At 36.8% G+C, this 18038-nt stretch overlaps 1 protein-coding gene across 1 annotated transcript in view; it reads right to left on the bottom strand.

The window, feature by feature from the left end:
* The window catches only part of CUNH9orf85 (chromosome unknown C9orf85 homolog), an 89250-nt gene that overhangs the window by 26873 nt on the left and 44339 nt on the right, over positions 1-18038 (bottom strand). Inside the window, exon 2 of the mRNA XM_069087081.1 lies at positions 8070-8176. Within this exon, the coding sequence (XP_068943182.1) occupies positions 8070-8176 (107 nt within the window). The remainder of the gene's footprint in view (positions 1-8069; positions 8177-18038) is intronic.

Raw genomic sequence — 18038 nt, 5'->3', positions numbered from 1 at the left:
GATAAGGTCAAAAATCTATTTGCAGATGATAGTGAACAAAAATGGAGTGGGGTCTGGAACACCACTAAGTCTCCTCAAGAGAAAACAAAACAAAGAAAAGTAAGTGGATGAACACCTATTGTCCAGATGGACAAGTAGCTTCTTGTTAGATATGGCTATATATGTATGCATATTAGAGATAGAGACTAATAAGCATCTATAAGAGAGATATAGATACATAAATTCATAGAGACAGGACAAGTGTTGCAGATGGACAGCTAGCCAGGCCCCAAACTGTAAAGGCTAAGGGGGTAGGGCAGGAACACACTCAGAAAACTGAAGTCTTCCAACAGAATCGAGTTGTATCAGAGAGAAAATATGGACCAGATGATCTTCCATAAAATCTAAATCTCAGGATTCTATAAAAGCTCTTCATTATGCAAAAGGCCAACTCACCAATAAAAATATTCTCCAAATATGGCTGTGAACTATCTAATACTAAAATCACTAAAATCACATCTTCAAATAGGGCAATGGAAAGACTCAGGGTAGGAACAAGAAGCATGTAGTATATTGCTAATACTGATATTCATGTGAAAACAGTCAAAAAAAGTTATTAGTGAGGATACTGGAAAAAGAAGATGCACTGCTCATGTACTAAGAATTAGAAACAAAAGACAGACAGCCTAAGGCCCATAAAGGTATGTCAAAGATAATCAAGGAGCAAAATGAAGGTTTCTGGGAGAATGGAGGAATTATAAAGAGACATTATTGTTAACTCCAAAGACACAAAGACATAGAGATATCTAAAGAATGGCAAAATTTAAGACTAGAGAAAGCTTGGCAGCTAGGTGACACAGCTGATATAGAGTGCTGGGCCTAGAGTCTGAAAGACTCATCTTCCTGAGTTCAAATCTGGCTTTAGACACTTAGTAGCTGTATCACTCTAGGCAAATCTCTTAACCCTATCTGCCTCAGTTTCCTGGTTTATAAAATGAGCTGATGAAGGAAATGGCAAACCATTTCATTATCTATTCACAAAAATAATAGATGGGGTCATGAAGAGTCGGACAGGACTGAAACAAATGAACAACAGAAGGACTGGGAGAGATTTGGAGAGTTTAACCAAGCCCAAAAAGGTTAAGTGAACTGTCCAAAGTCAAACAAGGAGATCTGGGAATCAAACCAAGAACTTTCGATTATAAATCTGATGCCACACTGCCTCTCAGTTTAAGGATTATAACTTCCATCACAGGAGGGAGTACTTGCTTCACCAAAATTACAGCTACATCAAAGGAGATTAACATTTTAAGAAAGTATATCTGAATATAGTGGTGCAGTAGAAAGGTCACTCTGGATTTGGAGGAAATGGACCTGGTTCAAATCTTGGCTTTTTGATTTTCAGCATGTGACCTGTGACAAGTCATAACCTCTAAAGAGGTCAATTTCTTCATTTTAAAACTGAAGGAGTTAAACTAGTTGATCTTTAAGGTCCCAATCAGGTTTAAATCTTAGGAATCCTTTGAAAAATCACAGAAAAAGATTAAACTGCTTATGACTAAAATCTTCAAAAATATTAAATAACATTAGGAAAAAAGGTCATAAGAATTTTGCCTTGTTAAAATAAGTGTAGCTTAAAAGTGAGCTTCTCTAAAATAAGTAGATTAGAAATGAAAATAACATATATTTGAATTCAAAATAATAAGTACCTCAGAGGTGAGTTTCTCCATTATTTAGGGTTTAGAGATTCACAAGATTCCACAAAAAATCTGAGTAGCAAAAATTTAAAAATGTTTTTATCTAAAAAGAATATAGTTCTAAAATTTCAAAATTTCTAATTTTGTTCAATATTTTAAATTTAATTTTGGAAAAGTTAAAGAGTAGGGATTTTAAAACATATTGGTAAGGCTCTAAAGTCAAAAGCATCTTTCAAAAAGATAAATGACCCAAGTTAAAAGAAGTACTATCCCCTAAGGTATAAATTGCTACATAACTCAAACTTTAAAAGCGAATAAAGCTTAATGTGAATCTTGCCATATTAAAAAAAAAAAATCTGGTTTCAAGTGATCTCACTATGTAAACAATCATCGGAAAATATTAACCTAAAGTCAAATTTCCAAAAACCGAAGCAAATGAACCAGAGATATAAGCTTAAGCAAAGTAAAAATGACAATTAACAAATAGGCTCAGAATAATTATTATGTATACTTTCTGAAATGATCTCAAAGTTTTGATATAACATTACATGAATTTCCATGTGTTGCCCGAGGAGAGAAATCTCTCCCACTGATTAAGAATCATAATTACCTGGGGGCAGAGCCAAGATGGCGGAGTAGAAGTACAACCTCCCTGCAGCTCCGGCTTCCACCTTCCCCAATTCATGTAAAAAGGGGACTCTAAACAAACTTTGTAGCTGCAGAACGCACAAAATGACACAGAGAAGCTAAGCTCCGGCTGAGGACAGCCCAGCAGGAATCAGCCAGCACAGCACTCTGGGAGCCTAGCCCAGCCCCATGCCTAGGCTTTAGCCCCAGGGCAGGCCTGACCAGCCTCAGGCAGGAGGGACTCCAGATCAGCAGCAGGGGCGGCCATTTCCAGGTTTATCAACACATAGATGCAAAGGACAAAGTGAGAGGTCAGTGCAGTGGCACACCAGAGCTTACAGCTATAGTGGAGTGGGGACCCTCCTCACAGTTCCAGAGACGAAAAGACAGTTTGCTGTCACTTATAAACCGGAGCACAGGCCAGGAGAAGAGTAAATACACCTCTCCTTAGATCATACCACCTTGGAAGAACTGAAAACTTACAGTTTCTTGAAAATCTCTCTGAAACCATCTACACAAAACCCCTGAAATTTGTGACAGTGTGCCTTCCACCCTGGAAGCAAACCCTCCCCCCCCTTTAGAAGAGTTCAAAGTTGAGAAATAGGCTGGAAAATGAGCAAACAACAGAAAAAATATAGGCTATAGAAAATTACTACACTGACAAAGAAGATTAATACATACACTCAGAAAAAGATAGCAAAATCAAAGCTCCTACAGCCAAAACCTCCGAGAAAAATATGAGTTGGTCTCAGGCCATGGAAGAACTCAAAAAGGATTCTGAAAATCAAGTAAGAGAGACAGAGGAAAAGCTGGAAAGAGAAATGAGAGGGAGGCAAAAAAATCATGATAAAGAGTCAACAACTTGGTAAAAGAGGCACAAAAAAACTCTGAAGAAAATAACACCTTAAAAAACAGAGAAGACGACCTTGAAAGGCAGAATTGATCAAACAGAAGAGGGAGAACAAAAGCTCAGTGAGGAAAACAATTCCTTGAAAATTAGAATTGAGCAAGTGGAAGCTAATGAATCTGTGAGATATCACAAAACAATAAAACAAAATCAAAAGAATGAAAAAATGGATATTCAATGACATAGCCGACTTTCAAGCACTCCTGATGAAAAGACCATGGCTGAATAGAAAAATCTGACTTTCAAATATAAGACTCAAGACAAACATAAAAAGGGAAACAGGAAAGGGAAACCATAAAGGATTTAGAGGATAAACTGTTTACATTCCTCCATGGGAAGATGAAACTTGTAACTCCCGAGAACTTTCATATATATGCAAACAGAAGGAACAGATGTGAACTGAATATGATGAGATGATATTTAAAAAAATAATATTAAGGGATGAGAAAGAAGAATGCATTGGGAGAAGAGGAAAGGTAGAACAGGGTAAATTATCTCACATAAAAGCAGCAAGAGAACTTTCATAGTTGAGGGAAAGATGGGCGAGGTAGAAGGGAACACTTGAACCGTACTCTCATCTGAACTGGCTAAAAGAGGAAATAACATACACACTCAAATGGGTATAGAAATCCATCTTACCCTACAGGAAAGTAGGAAGGAAGAGGCTAAGTGAGAGAAGGGGTAAGGAGTGCTCATAGAAGGGAGGACAGATTAGGGGAGATGGCAGTCAGAAGCAAAATATTTTTGAGGAGAGACAGGATAAAAGGAGAGAAGGAATATGATAAACATGGGGGAAACAGAATGGAGGGAAATACAGTTAGCAATCACAACTATGAAAAAAATTTATGCAGCAAGTTTTGCAGATAAAGTTCTCATCTCTCAAATATATAAATTAGTCAAATTTATAAAAATAGGAGCCATTCCAACTGATGCAAATTAAAACAATTCTGAGGTGCCACCTCACACCTACGACCTTTGCTAAAAGGGCAGAAAAGGAAAATGACAAATGTAGGATGGGATGTGGGGAAAATGAGACATTAATGTGCTGTTAGCAGAGTTGTGAACTGATTCAACCATTACGTAGAGCAATGTGAAACTATGCAGAAAGACCTATAAGATTATGCATGCTCTCTGACATAGCAATACCACCACTAAGTCTATATCCCTCCCAAAATTAAAAAAAAAAAAAGGAAAAGGACTTATCTGTACAAAAATATGCATAGCTGCTCTTTTCTGGTGGTAAAGAATGAGAAACTGAAGAGATGCCCATCAAGCAGGGAATGGTTGGACAAGCTGTGGTACATGATTGTGACAGGATACTAACCCACTATGAGAAATGATGAGCTACATGCTCTCAGAAAAACCTGGAAAGACTGACATGAACTGATGAAAAGTGAGAAGAATAGAACTAGCAGAACATTGTACACACTTACAGAAATATTGTAAGATGATCAATTGTGAATGACTTAGCTGTTCTCAGCAATACAATGTTCCAAAACAACTCTGAAGGACTTACGATGAAAAATGCCATCCGTTCCCAGAGTGTGAATATAGATCAAAGCAATTTTTCTTTTATGTGACTAATATGGAAATATATTTTGCATTTCTACATATGTATAAAATATATAAAACTGCTTGCCTTCTCAATGAGGGGTGTGGGGAGGGAAGGAGAGAGTTTGGAACACAATTTTAAAAGTGAATGTTGAAAACTGTTTTTACATGTAATTGGGGGAAAGTAAAATACTCAAAAAAAAAAAAAAAGAAACAAAGAAAAGAAAGGAGTTGCTTAGGATAGAAAGCCTGAGTAGTCTACCCAACTCTCTGCATGACAGAATCAGCTTAGGACTTATTCCCCCAAAACCCAGACTCCAAAAGTATATGCTAGTCAGGTTTATAAGCATAGAGATTTAACTTATAGGAGCTAACAAAAGTCATTCCTAGGACCCATTTGCAAATCATAAATCCAAAGACCTACACAATGTGCTGACATACCCAAGGTCACACAGCTAGTAAGTGTTTCAAGTGTCTGAGGTCACATTTGAACTCAGGTCCTCTTGATTCCAGGGCTGGTGCTCTATTCACTATGCCACATAGGTGCCCCACACAATATACTTTCAATCAACCCATGAATTATTCTGCAGACATTCAAGAGTAAAACAAGCTGCAACAGTTATTATCACAAGTGAAGGGGTACATAAAAAGATATAAAAATAAAATTACAAAAAAATTAAAATATAAAAATGAAATTATTAAAATATTAAAAATAAAATAATAAAATTACAAAAATAAAACATAAAAATAAAATTCTCCTCCTAATCATAAGATTTTCTGAAAAGTATAAGACTAGGGGTGGCCAGGTTGCACAGTGAATAGAGCACTGGCCCTAGAGTCCTGGACCCGAGTTCAAATTCGGCCTCAGACACTTAACAATTACTAGCCATGTGACCTTGGCTAAGTCCTATTGCCCAGCCTTCCCCCCTCCAAACAAAAAAAGCAAAAGGAAAGTATAAGACTATCGGTAAATCTTAAAAAAATAAAATGGGTTTATGGATTTTTTAATATGGCAAAGAAAGAGAAGGGAAGGCGACTGAAGGAAACGAGACTATTGCACGAAGTGACAGGATGATGAAAAGGAGACCCAACGCAGAATTTTTATTTTGCCCCCTATTCACTCCTAAGGAAAATGAGCTCTGGACTGCAAAGGACAGAACAAAAATAATTCACAGGCCGCCAAGACTCAAGGTAAGCAGAATGACACTGAGAACCCGGCGCCCTGAACTTTCCAGAGCTGAAATCCCAACTTTTAAAAACAGGGTGGGGAAAAACAGAATTGGAAAATGAAATAGGTTGGTAAGTTTGGTTTCAATTGCTGTCAAATTTCTAAAGTGTGTTATTTCAGAGATAGTAAGCATTGAGAAATGGAAGAAGTAGGCACAAAGAGACAGCACAGCTTCATCAAAAACACTAAGCTCGTTTTCCTTTCTGACAAGGCAAGGAGATGAGGTATACGATGGAGATACAATTTACATAAATTTTAGCAAAACATCTGACAAAGTCTCTCAAGCTACACTTGTGGGCAAGATAAAGTGATATGGGGGTAAATGACAGTACAATTAGTTAGAAAGGAATTAACTGAATTGGCTTGACCTACAAAGTAGCAATTAATCATAAAAAGTCCAATCAAATGGAAAGACAAATCTACTGGACTTTCCCAGGGATCAGTGCCTGTTCCTGTGCTGTTTTATATCACTGTATCACTAACGTTTATTCATATTTGCAGATGACAAAAAGCTTCAAGAGACAGCTAATACAATGGATGAAAAAATGAAGATCCCAAAAGATTGTGATAAGCTAAAACAGCATGCTGAATCAAATAAGGTGAAATATAATGGAGATTAGGTAGACTCTTACACTTAGGTTCACATATATATACACATATACTACATATATATACACACACACATATATATATATGGAGAGAGAGAGAGGAATACAATGTTCAATTAAAAGCACCATGTTTTTGGATTAACATTCATAAACTTGAAAGCATATGATTAGGATGGTTGATAAAGGCTTTGAGATGATCATACAGGAAAACAAACCGACAGGAACTGGTAGACTGGAGACAAAAAGATTCAGGAGAGGCATGATATCTGATGTCAAGTATTTATAAAGGCTTGTCACGTGGAAGAAAGAACAGACTCACTCTGGAATAGCTGTAAGGGGTAGTTCTAGGCACAACTGCAAAGAGGAAAATTTAGGTTTGATGTAAGGAAAAACTTCCTAATAATAATTTTTAAAATCCCAAAATGTAACAGGCTGCTTTGAAAAACAGAAGATTCCTCATCCTTGGAGGTCTTCAAGCAAAAGTTGCATGACCACTGACCAAGAGTGCTGGAAGCAATTCTTAGCCAGATACAGGTCAAACCTGAATGCTGCTGAGGCCCTAACCAAGAGCATCCTTAGAACTGGAACTCTGTTTTGTACTCAGAATTTTCAGTTGCTATTTAGATTCATGTCTTATCTCTTTTATTAGCTTAAAAAGATTGTTGTCAAATTTATCTTTATTTCCTCCCCTGCTCTACACATAATGTGTTAAATAAAAGTTGGTTAAACCAAATCTGAAGTTGTGATGCACTTGAGGCAATGCAGCAGTTACAGCTTCCTCATTTCCAGTTTCCAGTCTGATCAAGTGCCATACAATGACGTGCAGTAGGCACTTAATAAATGCTTCTTGATTGATTGATTTGTCTGTCTTCACTGGGTGGGATCTGGGTTGAAGATGGACTTTGCGGGTCTGGAATTAGCAAGCTTCCCACTTTACACTTGTACTTATTGAATCCATTTTCTCAAGTGTCTTTTTTTTCAATATTAAAGGTTCAGTAATAAATTCTGATAAGTGATATAACTAATGCTGTATCAATATCAGTCAACAGTCTCACCCAATGATTCTTTCTAGATTCATTTTCCATTGCTCTCCAACATGTGCTTGGCATTTCAGCTGAGCTTGATGGAGGCTTTCAGGATGCCTGCCAGATACACACTGGTGCTGGTCTGTGATATGCCAATTCTCACCTCCATGTCTTTGCATAAGCAACATCACCCCTACTTCTGTTCTTTGCTAAGCCCAGACGCCACTTCCCAGCTTGGGCCTTCCCCAAGCACTTGCCCTTCCCAAATCAACTGCTAGCAGTCTGTGTCCTGGTTGTGCTTACTCTATATTTCTAGTTTCTATTTCTCTGTGCATATTGTCATCTCCCCTCCCCCCCAAAAGATATAACAGGGTCAAGCACACAGAAGGCCCCGAATAAATATTTTCTGAACCAAAATGAACTATATCTTGAGACGTGTTAACTCACCATTTTTTAGGTTTTGACAGTAGTTTGTACTTGCTGTATTTTACTCGCCACTCCAGAACTTCTTTACAATGCTGACACACTCCATCGTGAAGCTTTGCATTTATTTTCTTAAGGAAAAAAAAAAGATACACTGAGAGATCACACTTCCAAAAAGAAAAAGGGTATCAGACCACTTTAAACTCCATAGAAAAACTCATTATGTAAATTTAAGGTGCTTTAATCATCATCAATAAGCGAAAGTACAGTTCATCAAAAATATCCTCATTTCTAATGTCCCTTTATCAAATTATTTCAAAAGCAGTCGCAAAAAAGTGACATTTTCAAGTAATACTGTAAAAATAATTCAATTCAGCCAATCCTTTAAAATACCGAATACCCAATTTCTTAATCACTGTAGCCAGGGGTTGGCACTTTGAAAAAGATGTGCCTAAGCACAGATTCCTTCCCATATATATGCCTGGAAAGATGGACTACTATGGAAGCCAAGGAGAATCATGAAACAGGCCTGCCTGGATTTACTGAGGGAGGGAAGTAGTAGCCATGCTAACTGCAGACTTCTGGAGCAGAGGAAGTAGAGCTCCTTCCCTAACGCACAAGTGAGAAGGGAAGATGCATCGGCAGTATTCCACCCAGGCTACAGTGCTGTGACTGACACTAAGCACAGGGCCAGTGTCTGTACCTGGGCAAAGAGAAGCAACTGTCATCCCTGGAGAGGTCTTTTATATCTCATTGGAGCTTCCCCATCTTTTATCCCATTTACTTCTAATCAGCAGTTCAAGGGGATGGACATAACAAGGGAAAAATGATAAAATTCAAATGTAAGGAATTCCTATAGATAAATCAATGAGATAAAGAATCTCATTAAAAGTTCTGTCATGTGATTTTATAGCTAAGAACTGTCCTAAGTGCTTTACAATTACTTCATTTGATCCTCACAACCACCCTGGGAGGTAGGTGCTATTATTATCCTTATTTTTTTTTTTTGAGGGCAATTGGGGTTAAGTGACTTACCCAAGGTCACACGGCTAGTTTTCGTGTGTGTGTGTGTGTGTGTGTGTGTGTGTGTTGCGTGTCTGAGGTCGGACCCAAACTCAGGTCTTCCTGACTCCAGGGCCGGTGCTCTATTCACTGTGCCACCTAGCCACGCCCTATTATCCTCATTTTATAGATGAGGAAACTAAGGCCAACAGAAGTTAAATGACTTGCCCAGTGTCACATAGTTAATAAGCATCTAAGGTTGGATCTGAACTCAGTCTGACTCCAGGCCTGGCATTCTATACACTGTGACATAATTTAGTTTGGTAATCTGCTGATTACTAATAGCAAGCAAGGCATAAAACAGGGCTATTCCCACTGTCAGGCGGATGTCTAGTGCAGAGTACAAAATCTAAAGATTCCCTATAAATGTTAGGCCCCCCCCCATTATGCTTTTGTTTTCAGAAGACTTACTGATTTCATTGAGTCCTGTTAACAGTGCAAAACCTCCTAGGAAGATAGAAAATAACTGAAAAGCGGCTAACTAAAGGATCTGATCACACAAGAAAACATCTCCTTCCTCTTCTCTCCATTTATATGACCATACATCACCTGTTGCCCCCAACACTGTAATAACTTCCTAAATGGTCTTCCTATCCAAGGTATGTACCCATCCAATCCATCTCCACAAGGCCTTAAAGCACAGGTTTGATGTCATCACAACCCCATTCAACAATCTCCAGCAGATCGATGCCACTTACCAGATAAAACTCAAACACCTGTGTTTGGATAGTAATGCCTTAGAGATGCCTGCTACCTTTACAAACAGTTCTCACATTACTTCCTACTACTTCCCCCTACACATCTACATTCTAGGTGAAAAGAGCCTATTTGCCAATCCCTGTGTGTGCCACTCCATACTGTCTTCATGTCTTTGCACAGACAGGCTGCCTCTTCCATCTTCCTGGAATACTCTCCCTCCTCACTCACTACCTCAGGTCAAGTGCCAAGTCCAACGTAAGGGCTTTCCTCATCCTCCTCTCCCCGTCATTGCTTCCCCCTCTGGCTAGCACTATAGTTTTGTATTTGCTTAAAATGGATAGGTCATGTAGAAAGTGTGGCGGAGGGATAACTGAAACAGGTAAGATAGACATGCACACCCCTTCCCCATACATACCCCCCCTGTTTTGTGAAGCCACAAAATATCAAATGATGTACAGGAAGATTTCCATCATGTTGACTAGGGAGGTGCACAGGATGAGAGGCACGGATGGGTTCTAGTCAGTCAATAAACATTTAGTAAGCACCAATCACATGGTCCCAAGTTGCGCTGCTGCAGAGAGAACCCAAACATTAAATAAAAGACCCATATTTGAAATATGAAATGTATGAAAACAATCCATTGTTGTTACTTTGCCAGCATCCTTTGCCCCAAACTTAACAAGTTACAGAAAAGCAGATGCTCTATTTTTAAAAACATCAAATCAAGGGGCAGCTAGGTGGTACAGTGAATAGAGCACTGGCCCTGGAGGACCTGAGTTCCAATCCGGCCTCAGACACTTAACACTTACTAGCTGTGTGACTTTGGGCAAGTCACTTAACCCCAATTGCCCTGCCTTCCCCCCCCCCAAAAAAAAAAAAAAACCTAAAACATCAAATCAGAGAATCCTAGAGTGGGAAGGAATCTAAGCTAATTTTGTCTAACTCCCCTCTTTTATTTATTTATTTTTGAATTTATTTATTTTTAGTTTTCAACATTCACTTCCATAAGTTTTAAATTTTCTCCCTCCTCCCCACCCCCAAAATGGCCTGCAATCTGATATGGCTCTACACATACACTTCTATTAAACACATTTTCACATACTGCATAGAAAAATTATGATGAATTACAGCGAATGGGAGAGAACATGAAAAGAAAAAACAAAAATAGTCTGCTTCACTCTGCACTCCCAACTCCATAGTTCTTTCTCTGGATGTGAACAGCATTTACCATGAGTTCTTTGGAATTGTTTTAGGTCCTTGCATTTCTGAGAAGGTCTAAGTCCATCAACATTAGTCACTGTGCACTGTGGCTGTTTCTGTGAACAATATTCTCCAGGTTCTGCTCACTTCACTCAGCATCAGTTCACATAGGACTTTCCAAGATTTTCTGAAGTCCGCCTGTTCATCATTTCTTACAGTACAATAGCGTTCCATTAAATTCATACACCACAACTTGTTCAGCCATTCCCCAGTTGATGAGCATCCCTTCAATTTCCAGTTCTTGGCCATCACAAAAAGGGCTGCTATAAATATTTTTGTATATGTGTGTCCTTTTACCTTTTTTATTATGACTTTAGGATACAACCCTAAAGCAGTATTGCTGGGGTGGGCGAACTCTCCCTCATTTTATGAAGAAACTGAGACCCAGAGAGGTGTGCTGCTAGTCCAACATCACACAGCTAGTTAATATTTTCATATTTTCTCTTTTGCTCAAGTCTACCTCTAGCAATAAACCAGAAGGACCAATTGGGATAGGTTGCATTTGTTAACCATGTATTAAGGTATGCCTATAATCTGATATCAAATGGGACACCAGCAATAAAGGTTTCATTATTAGAACATAGGAGTCATTACTGGACCAGAAAGTGGAAGATCTGGATATTCTAAAAGTCTAGACACAGCTATTTCACTAACTAGTTGTTTGTTTTTTTATCTTGGGCAAGTTATTTAAATTCTCTGCACTTTAGTTCTCCCATCTATAAAGGGAATATATCTATGAGGCAGCTAGGTGGTACAGTGGACTGAGTGCTAGTGCTGGGTCTGGAGTCAGAAACACCTGAGTTTAAGTCCATCCTCAGACTCTAACTGTGTGATCCTGAACAAGTCATTTAACCTGGTTTGCTTCAGTCTCCTCAACTGTAAAAGGAGGATAATAATGGCACCTACCATTATGAGGATCAAATAAGATAATATTTATAAAGCACTTGGCCAAGTGCCTGGAACATAGTAAGTAAATGCTTACTAAATAAATAAATAAATAGTGTATAAATGCTTACTCCCCTTCACCTACAAAATGAAAAATACCATAATATGATCTTCTCTGAATATTTTTAAAATGCTTCATCATAATTAGGTTCTAGTAGATTAAAGGAAAAAAGCACACTAAGTTGAGTACTTAAAATGAATAGACATATGAAAAAAGCTAAATGGTTTTTATAATTCTGAAAACATTTCCTACTAGCACAATCCCCAAGTCCCACCTCCTCCCTAATGTTTCCACTCTAAAATAAGGAAGGAAAAACTACTTCCAGTCATCTCCATCGTTATATGTTGCTACCCTTGGCAATCTTCATTAATTTTTTAGAATCTCAGAAATTACAGTAACCATGCTATTCTGCGGCCAAGTCCACTGTAATCTTGTGTCCCAAAGTTTCTTTTACAATTCCTCATTTCTGGGGGAAAAAAAATAGTTAAAGTAAAAGAATGCTTAAAGCAAGGCTAAAAGGACTGCTGTTAAAGAAAGAGATCTGAAATTTATCAAAAACTGATCGTCATACTTTATTTCCTTTTTATTTTCAAGTTTCAGATTTTGGATTTTTAATACATTTGTCCCAGAGTCAAATAAGGACAAAACTCCCTTTGGCCCTTTGAGGGGAAGAATCTATTAGATTTAGTTGTAATGATAGTTTAGTCAATGAAAGTCCCACCTCCTAAAAAAAGCCTCTCAGTCCTCCTTAATTTTTGTATCTTCCCTTGGCAATTACCCCCAGTTTGTCCCGTCTATCTCTTCTATGAACATAGCTGTTTGCATCTTGTCTTCCCCATCACACTGTGAGTTCCTCGAGAACAGAGACTGCCTTTTGCCTTTCTTGGTGCTTGGCTTTTCCAGTGTTTAGCACAGTGCCTGGCACATAGTGATTAATAAATGCTAGCTGACTTGACAAAATTTTTAAAAATTTCCTATGAGAAAATCATCACAAAAGATCTGGAAATTCTTTAGAAGATTATTTGATGCTGTGTTGAAAGATGAAAGTTTAGAAATCAACTTTGAAATAAAAAGCTTTTGAGTAATATCTGGTCTATAGTTTTTAAAAATTGATAGAATTTTATAATTTATTCAGACAACACATCTCAAGAGTATTTTTTGAAAACTAAAAATTATGCTGGGAAGTTATTACTCTATTTGTATGTAAATCTACTTCAAATATACTTTTTCAGGCATTCTCCAACTCAAAATTGAATTACATAGAGAAGCTTGAATCAGAAGGTTCAGCTACACCTTTTAAGTAGTGTTACCTTTGCAAGTCCCTTTACCTCTCTGAGCCTGTCATATGTAAAATAAGGAAAACAGTATTTCATTAAATACCTCATAGGGTGGTAGTGAGGAATACACATTTAAATTGTAAAGGACTGTACAATGGCTCACTTTAACATATATGTGAATGGCTGGCTTAGGACTGCCTGGAGGTAAAGTAGATTATGGTGGGGTGAGTTCAAAAACATTTAGACAAAGAAGGGATATAAGCAATCATCTAGTTTGATGATGAGAAAAAGGAGAGTCTCAAAGAAGAAAGGTGACTTGTCTAATTGTCCCCTAGGACGCAATAAGTAGCAAAGGCCAGATGTAAATTCAAGGCTCTAATTCCAAAGCTAGTGCTTTTTTCACTAAAACCTAAAAAACCAAAGCCACCAAATTCCAAATCCCTTTCACACTGACAGTAAGTATATAAGAGCTGGGACTTGAGGAGAAGCCTCTTTGTCTTCATCAGAGGATGGGGGAAGGGACTGAAAAAAGATAGTTTCCTAATATCAGTGAATACAATTCTTTATCATGGACTTCCTAGACTTTTGTGGCCTGGTGTGGGAACCTAATAATCACTTGTGACATTAACTGGGAAATGCTTTCAAAGACTAAACTCCCTACCCATAAGTAAATTTTGGAATATAACATCTTTATAGGCAGGGGAAATATATCTTTAGGTGGCATCCTATGTAGTTAGGACCTGCATAGCTTGCCAAGAAGTACCCTGAAACAGATTTCCTTTTCATGAGTACTTGTCTGGAATTCAAGAGGGACCTAGGTTAAATCCTGATTCCAAAAGTTAAAAAATACCAATGAATACCAATACTATAATTTATAGAATTCAATTAAATCATAATGAAATTCATATGGGAAAAGAGATGAGCAGGAATACTAGGAAGAACTATGAGAAAAAAGGGTATCACTAAAGAGGAATTTGCCCTATAAGATTTTGAAGCATATTATAAAGCAATTATTATAAAAATTATCTGTTGGGGAGGAGGGTAAGGGAAAATAATTTTTAAAATTAATTCAGAATCCAGTAATAGAAACTTATGTGTATACAGGGTGTCCCAAAAGTCGAAGTGCAGTTTCAAACTTTAATAGTTTAAAAGCTTAAAAAGCTTTAATAGTTTAAGACTACTAAAACTTTTGGGATACCTCATTTAATGAATTTCAAATTCATAAGTTAAAAACACTAGGAAATTATATTTTTACTCAATAAAAAACTTCTGGAAATGCATAAAAATATGCAAGGCAAACTTTATATGTAATTGCTTTAATTCTGAATCTCATAACAAACTACAATAAAATGAATCACTTATATAAAATTATTAATTGAACTGTTCAAATCTATTGTAAAGCAGGGTGAAAAGGGGTATACTTAATCAGAAAGAACATGTTAATTAAGCAAATGAACTAATAAAAATAGATGGGTTTGAGTTTATTAAAAATAAAGATTTTGTGTGATAGAAAGCAGTATTTTTAAAAAAAGAAAAAAATATTTGCAGTCAATATATAAGATAAAGGTTTCACATCAAGAACCTATAAAGACTGATCCATATATTTCCAATAATAAAACACATTTGTTAATGGAGAATTGGTCATGGAACCCAAAAAGTCAATTTTAGAAGAAATATGAATTGTCAATAACCTTATTAAAAGCTGTTCCAATTTCCTCATCAAGAAATGCAGGTTTTAACAAATTCAATACGCTACTTGATGCCTACAAAGTTGGAAAAATCACCCTAAAATAGAAAACAGTCAAAGCTGTGGGAAAACAGGTCTTAAATAAGAGTCACAAAATTGATTACATAGAATAGCACTACTGTTATCAAAGATTTATTAAACACTGAACTCTAGTTAAGACATTCTTTTTTAAAAAAAAATCTGTTTCCTTTCAGTGGTTCTGAGTAGTGATAATTTGGATACTTATAATTCTCAGAAATGCCTTATTTGAATAAGTCAGTGAGAGCCTTATGTATTTTATTCTTTTACAAATAAACCAGTCACATAAATAGGAAGATCAAAAACAATTTTAAACTATGAGTTACAGTTGGATAGGATCAACTTTGATCATATTTAGGTAAATCAAAGAATACAGGAACTATAGACATATTCCACCTGAAAAAAAATATGAAAAAAAAAAGAAAATCCTTAAGTATAAAATAGATAAATTAGGGATTAGCCACATCATAAAAAATTTTTTAATGTTACAAAAGGATCATATGGTTTTTTTAAATAGCATTTAGACAGACTGTTACTAGTATTTGATTTATAGCCAACATTTTAGTCCAATAGCTACTATGAAACTCAAAAGTATCTGGGTCTAATGAAAACACCTTTCTGGGGCTTAATTTCCTCATCTGTAAAATGAAGGGTTTGGAGCAAATTTTCTTTAAGATCCCTTCCAACTTTAAATCTCTGATCCTATGATCTCTACCACACACCCAAAGATTTGCTCCTTTTCTACTTTCCCTTCCAAAACCATCAAAGGATTTTGAAAATCCTTGGAATAGCAATAGGGTGAAGGAGAACCATATGGAATGGAACGAAAATAGTCTAACATGGTTGTGGTTATCTTCCTCAAGTTTCAATATGGGTTTTCCTATTCATTGAAGCAAAAGGTAGTATAGAACTCCTTTCTCACTATTGCATAAATCTTTTAACAACAAAAACATCTGCAACAATAAAAACAATTGTATTTCTATCCAAAGGCTGAATACTAATCAAGTTTCAGTCCCCTCAAACAGAGGCCTATTATCTCAGGATGCAATGTGCAGCTATTGTCATTTGTAGTTTCATAGAGAAAGCCTATGCCTATAAACCTCCTTACCAATTTTATTCCGGCAGCACAGAAAACTGCCCATTTTAACACGGATTTAAAAATCTTTATGCAAGCAAATGGCCACTCAGAGGAGCTATACCTGCCCAAAGGCAGAGATGCTTCAGGGGCAGTGGCTGCCGGGGAAGACATCTTCCTTAAAATACTTATTTTGCTAATTCATAGTTGTTCTGGAAGAAGAAAATTCTGGATATAGCTGCTGCCCATTTCAAAAGAGTAACAAAGCTTAATACTAACTAAAATATTCTTCTGACATAAGACAAGCAAATTCCAAAACAGGCTTTTCTGAGTTTCAACAAAGACTACTTTGGTACATGGAAATTTGCAGTTCTATTCTGTTTCCAAAGGCACACTAAGGATCTCCAGAGCGTGTTTTGAAAGTTAAGCTGCATTTTCAATGAAAAGACAGCAATGCAAAGTTAGGGACGGATTCTAGACACGCATCCCAAGAGATTGCTCCTAAGGTCAGTGGGAGGAAAGCATGCCTCCCCAAACAGAATTTAAAAGTAGTATTTCTTTTACTATTTGGGACTAATATATTACCAGTTCTCCAGATATCTTCTCAATGGTGGGAAATCTTTGATAAAAAAGAATGAATCACACATAGATTTTTACCAGTCTCTCTCAAAAAGGTAAGTTATCAAAGGCACTTCTCAAATATGGTAATGCTGAACTTTCTTCCTTTTTGTCCAAAATTTTACTCCAATAAATATAAAGGTGGAATTGCTTCTCATCTTTCTACCACATAAACAGGTTTTTGTCACAATTTAAAAGGGATTTAAGCCTAAAATACATCATGAAACCACAATGCAACAAGATTTAATCAAACAGACAACTGTTAGGACCAGAAATGCTTCAGTCTTGGTTTTTTTTTCCTCATTAACATTTCTCTTTGATATATTTTCTTTATTTGGTTATGTGCACTTTAGATCCTTTTCATTCTTATTTTCCTCTTTTCTACCTAAGTCATGCTAAAATTAAACTTTGAAATTTTTTTACTTCTAAATCAGGACAGCATATCTGCCTGGTATTTTATATCCTATTTGCCTTTTTTGTTTGAACTTTTTTTTGTTTTTCTTCCATTTTTTTCCCTTAATCTACTTTCAGTGAATAAAATTAATATAAGGAATTGACTGTTTACCAAAAATAATATTAGCTAGCATTAGTGTCGCACTTGAAGCTTTACAATGTCTGTTACACGTACAACCTCATTTGATCCTCACGGTGACCCTATGAGGTGGCGGCTGTTATTGCTGTTCAGTCATTTCAGTCATGTCCAGCTCCTCCTGATTGCATTGGGGGTTTTCTTGGCAAAGGTACTGGAATGGCTCGCCATTTCCTACTCCAGCTCATTTTACAGATGAAGAAACTGAGGCAAACTGGGTTAAGTGACTTCCCCAGGATCTCTATCCTCTGTGCTACCTAACTGCCCAACCTTAGGAGGTAGGTGCTACATTTTGCAGATGAGGAAATTGAGGCTGTGATTTGCCCAAGGTCATCCAACTAGTGAGTGCCCAAAACAGAATATGAAATCCTCTTTCTGACTTCATACTGAACATTCTCCACTCTGCCTCCAGGTCTTTGGAAAAGCTGCTAGAAGACAATGATACAAAATAAAAATCCTTGTAAAGTTTGGCATCTCCCGTGAATTCTGTCTGATTCATCATAAAGAGGTAAGCTGAGTCAAGTTTTTATTTTATACACAGAAGAGTAACAAGGTTGGCATAAATCTAAATCAGTTTTCTATGAAAGCCAGCCATTTTGACAAACTACTGCTTCAAATTTCATAGAGTTGAACTGCTGGGCAATTTAAAACACAGATGGTGACTAAACTGTTACTCTGATTATTAAAATACAGTCACCATAT

The sequence above is a fragment of the Petaurus breviceps genome, unplaced genomic scaffold (genome assembly GCF_028583685.1).
Source record: "Petaurus breviceps papuanus isolate PSGF00001 unplaced genomic scaffold, PetGlider_PUasm1.0 118, whole genome shotgun sequence".
Lineage (NCBI taxonomy): Eukaryota > Metazoa > Chordata > Mammalia > Diprotodontia > Petauridae > Petaurus > Petaurus breviceps.
Note: the sequence above shows the minus strand (reverse complement) of the source record. Positions and strands in the feature narration are given on the sequence as shown.